This window comes from Apaloderma vittatum, unplaced genomic scaffold (genome assembly GCF_000703405.1).
Source record: "Apaloderma vittatum isolate BGI_N311 unplaced genomic scaffold, ASM70340v1 scaffold38642, whole genome shotgun sequence".
In the NCBI taxonomy this organism is placed as follows: domain Eukaryota; kingdom Metazoa; phylum Chordata; class Aves; order Trogoniformes; family Trogonidae; genus Apaloderma; species Apaloderma vittatum.
The window spans coordinates 3,399-7,332 of record NW_009704769.1 but is presented as its reverse complement, the minus strand read 5'-3'; the positions used below and the strand labels follow the sequence as shown (position 1 = coordinate 7,332).

At 53.5% G+C, this 3,934-nt stretch overlaps 1 protein-coding gene across 1 annotated transcript in view; it reads left to right on the top strand.

Moving 5' to 3' along the window:
• Positions 1–488: 488 nt before the first annotated feature.
• The window catches only part of LOC104270722 (alpha-1,6-mannosylglycoprotein 6-beta-N-acetylglucosaminyltransferase B-like), a gene marked incomplete at both ends in the record, with an annotated part of 4,438 nt that continues 992 nt past the window's right edge, over positions 489–3,934 (top strand). The window contains 3 exons of the mRNA XM_009865157.1: positions 489–601; positions 1,935–2,008; positions 3,417–3,587. Of these exons, the coding sequence (XP_009863459.1) occupies positions 489–601; positions 1,935–2,008; positions 3,417–3,587 (358 nt within the window). The remainder of the gene's footprint in view (positions 602–1,934; positions 2,009–3,416; positions 3,588–3,934) is intronic.

Genomic DNA, 3,934 nt, shown 5'->3' with positions numbered 1-3,934 from the left:
CAGTCTGCTCCAGGTCCACAAAGTTCCTCAGCTCTCCTCTGGTTTTGCTTTCCTCTCTCTCTGTTTTCGGGTTGGGTTTTTTTTTCCCCCTTTCCTCTTTTTCCCCAGCATGGCTTCCTACGTGCACTGCAAGGCCAATAATCACAGCGGAGGATTTTCAAACATAGCTCATCTGAAATAAGAAAAGCAATTTTTTTCCCCAGCCTCTTTAGTATTTCCTCATGTAAAATGCACAGATGTAAATTTGTTTATCAGCACACTGCAAAAAATGGCAGAATACCAATGTACGTAGGTTTTAATCAAACCTCTCGGAAGGCAATGACCTCTTTGCCCAGTACATGCTGGACCAAGCGTTCCCACGTTGCATCTTGGAGCTAAGTTCAACCCATCAGCAGCATCCAAGGATGGCAAGTTAGCTGTAAGCACCCACGGGTGTCACCGGGAGACATTGCGTTTTCAGGGTGTATTTGGTTTTTTTTTTTCTCTAGGTTCCAGCCAGCAGCTGGGTTGATGGAAAGGATCCAAGCAATAGCTCAAAATGTCTCAGACATCGCAATAAAAGTAGATCAGATTCTCCGGAACAGCCTCCTGAATGGGAAAGGTGAGTTTCCCCGGGGTCGCCGTGCTCCAAACCTCCTACGTGTTACGCAGTTGCAATAAGAAGACCCAGCCAAGCTGACCATGCAAAATTTGCTAAAAACGCAGGGGAGTGGGTGCTGATCTGAGGTTCCCCAATTTGCTGCTGTCTGCAGGACTAAGCAGGGCACCCGAAGCTCTCGGGCAGACCTCCTGGGGCTGTCTGTGTCCACCTCTGTGCAGAGGCAGCGCGTGGTCGCACCACCTCTTTGAGGTCCTGAGGGTGGTCTAAGCTTTCTCGGAGGTTTCCGGGACTCTTACCTTGCTATTACAGCCAGGAAGGCTGGAAAAGGAGGCTGCACAGGACCCTCCATGGTGTCTGACGTCAGTAATGTTCTCTACTTGGCCCAGGAGATCAGTCTGCAGAGCAGCAAGACCTGAGAGACTCGTGCCTGCAAGGGGGAGGAATGGTGACAAGTCTGAATTGCTGTCAGAAGGAAATGCCACAGAGCTAAATGCAGAATTAGAGATGAGGAGTAGTGCCAGCACAAACACCTGGATAGAAAAATGTGGCAGTTTGGATCCAAAACCCAGGGACTGGGATCCAGTGCCAGGAGGAGATGTTCCCATCCCACTCCGGCAGTGCTGGAGGGCAGCTGGGCTCTCCAGCTGTTTCTCCACATGGCTGAGTGGTTTCCGGGATTTGGGCTGGCATCGTCACGTAGAAGATGCTTCTCTTGCCTCTTCCACATCATACTTTTTTAGTTAGAGGCAAAGGAGGCCTTATAGCAGGGGTGATGTCTTTTATTAATCCAACCATAGAGGAAGAAAAGATCCTATTATCTTTTTAGCCACTTTTGTGCTTTATTCCAGTGCTGACCCCAGGGGCTGAGTATTCTCTTGACAGCTGAGCAGGGCAATTTTTATTGCAATTTTACAGCATAAAGGCTGTAAAGTGCTTCCTTAGCTACTGCAGCCTGCTTACAGATGGTTGACAGCAGTGTGGATAGGTGGGCCCTGGAGTCTGGACCAGGCTGAGAGCAGCAGGCAGGTGCTGTAAAGAGACCTGCTGAGATTTCAGAAAGGAGAACACACTTTTGGTGTTGCAGCAGGGGTGGGGAGTTTCCTCTTTTTTCCTCCTTGACCTTGGGGAAGATGCTTCATATCCTGGTGTTCTGCTCCATTGAGTGGGATGGGGCTGTCTGCCAGCCCAGCTGTGGTGCCGATGAATGTGCCTGGGGGGGATAACGGCCCATCCCATCCCGTCCCATCCCGTCCCGTCCCACCCCCTGCCAGTGTTTCTAGCTGCTCCACTGGCATGTCCCAGCTTTCCCCATGTCCAAATTATCTTTCTCCAGTGGTGGAAGGCAGGAGGGACCAGTGCGAGGTGCCCAGGGACCCCAAGTATCCTGACTGCGCTGGGAAAGTGGAGGTGAGTCAGGGATCCCGGTCTGGGAGAGGGTCTGGGCCGGGGATGGAAGCTGCTGAGAAGCAACAGCCCCAGGGCTTAGACTGGGAAGGGCAGCAGGGAGTCGGATGCTTTCCAACCTGTTTGCTTTAAAATGGGGAAGGTCCAGCCCGTTGCAGAAGGAGGAGCAGAGCCAGATGTGGAAAGCAAAGCACAGCTGTGCCATGAGGAGAAAACACAAGGGAGGTGTCTGACCTCCTCTGGTAACCTTTGCTGTATGGATGTCACCGTTTTCCCCCGATAACAGGGCACACACCTTCAGCTGTAGTCGTACGAAGCACTGACCCGCGGTACCCAGAGGTGTGCGAGGCAGCAGAATCAGCTCTGTGAGCCCACCCCTGCCCGCAGCCCTCCCTGCTTGTACTGTCTGTGTTTAATGACAGAAGCCGGGTGTGGAGAATGCGCTGTCACATCGTCTTTAAATATCTGGAGCGTTAACTAGTGTCTGGGGAATAATCTCAGCATTGCACAGAAGAGCGGCTCGTTAAGGTGGCCAGGACCTCCATCTCAGATAAGATGTCCTGCCTGACCCAGCCGGCTCTTTACACCTGAGTGCAGCCTGGCATTCGGCCCGGAGCATGATTGTTTTGTCAGAGAGCATATTTACAGGAACTAATTAAAAGCATCTCCCTCTGCCCTCCCCTTCCCAGCCTCTTGCTTCAAGCTCAGGCTTCCGCAGGGCCAAGTCTCCCTGAAAAGATCTTGAAGGCTATATTGAAATCATATGGGGGATTGCATTTCCCTCTTCCCCTGGTGCTAGGCATCCTTTCCCTCCACGATGCGAGTAAATTCAGAATCTAACTGAACTGTGGAAAGCTGTAATTCAATCTCCTGTCCGACTGATTGCTGTGTTTTACATATTGGGCCCAACAACTCGTCGCCCGAGTAGATTTGGTTTTGTAGTTGAATTAGGAAGAGACTGGCAAGAGCCGTGGCAGGGGATGATAAATTGTGGCTCTGGTTGCTGGTTATTCTCCTTCGTGTGAAATTATCCTCAGGAACGGCCAGTGGTTCCATCTCCTTGCCCCTCTGCACCCAGGGCAATGAGATCAGTGGCTCAGCTCCCTCCCCAGCAAAGCTAGAGAGATGAAAACCCTGTGGTGTGTCAGATCCTTTGGAGTAATGGCTGTGCCCCTGGGGACAGTGCTAGAAACCCAGTGGGCCACCAGCAATACCCCCCCCTGCCTCTGTCTCTGCCCCAACAGGCACCAGGCAGGCAGACATTGGCACCGTGTCACTCTTCATTTCTAGCTCCCAGCTAGAGAAGGGTGACGGAGAACAGAAGTTTCCCCCAGCAGGGGCAGCTCCCGGGGCTGCTGCATCCCCTCCTGGCCGCAGGACGAGCCCCACGCCTTTCTTTGTCCCCTCGCAGTGGATGAGGGCCAGGTGGACCTCCGACCCCTGCTATGCGTTTTTTGGCGTAGACGGCACCGAGTGCTCATTCCTCATCTACCTCAGCGAAGTCGAGTGGTTCTGCCCTCCCCTGCCGTGGCGAAACCGGACAGCAGCGTTGCCTTCCACCCCGCCGCTGCCCCGGGTGCAGGTAAGAGTGCTGCCTACATCCTGCCCGTTCCTGGAGGGGAGATGGTGGATGCAAGGATGCCGAGAATAAGTGTTCCCAGGGCCATGATGCCTCGTGTGGGCTTTCATAGAAGGGTTTGGGTTGGAAGGGACCTTTCAAGGTCATCTAGTCCACCCCCTCAGCAGTGAGCAGGGACATCTGTAACTACACCAGGTTGCTCAGAGCCCCGTCCCACCAGCTGGAGGAGCTCTGGTGACAGGTCTGGTGGCACCGGTTCTCCACCCAGGAAGGACCCACAGCCCCTCAGCTGCAACGGGCAAATCTCCACCAGCCCTCCGGGCATTCCAGGGGCTCTTCTCATGGCTGGG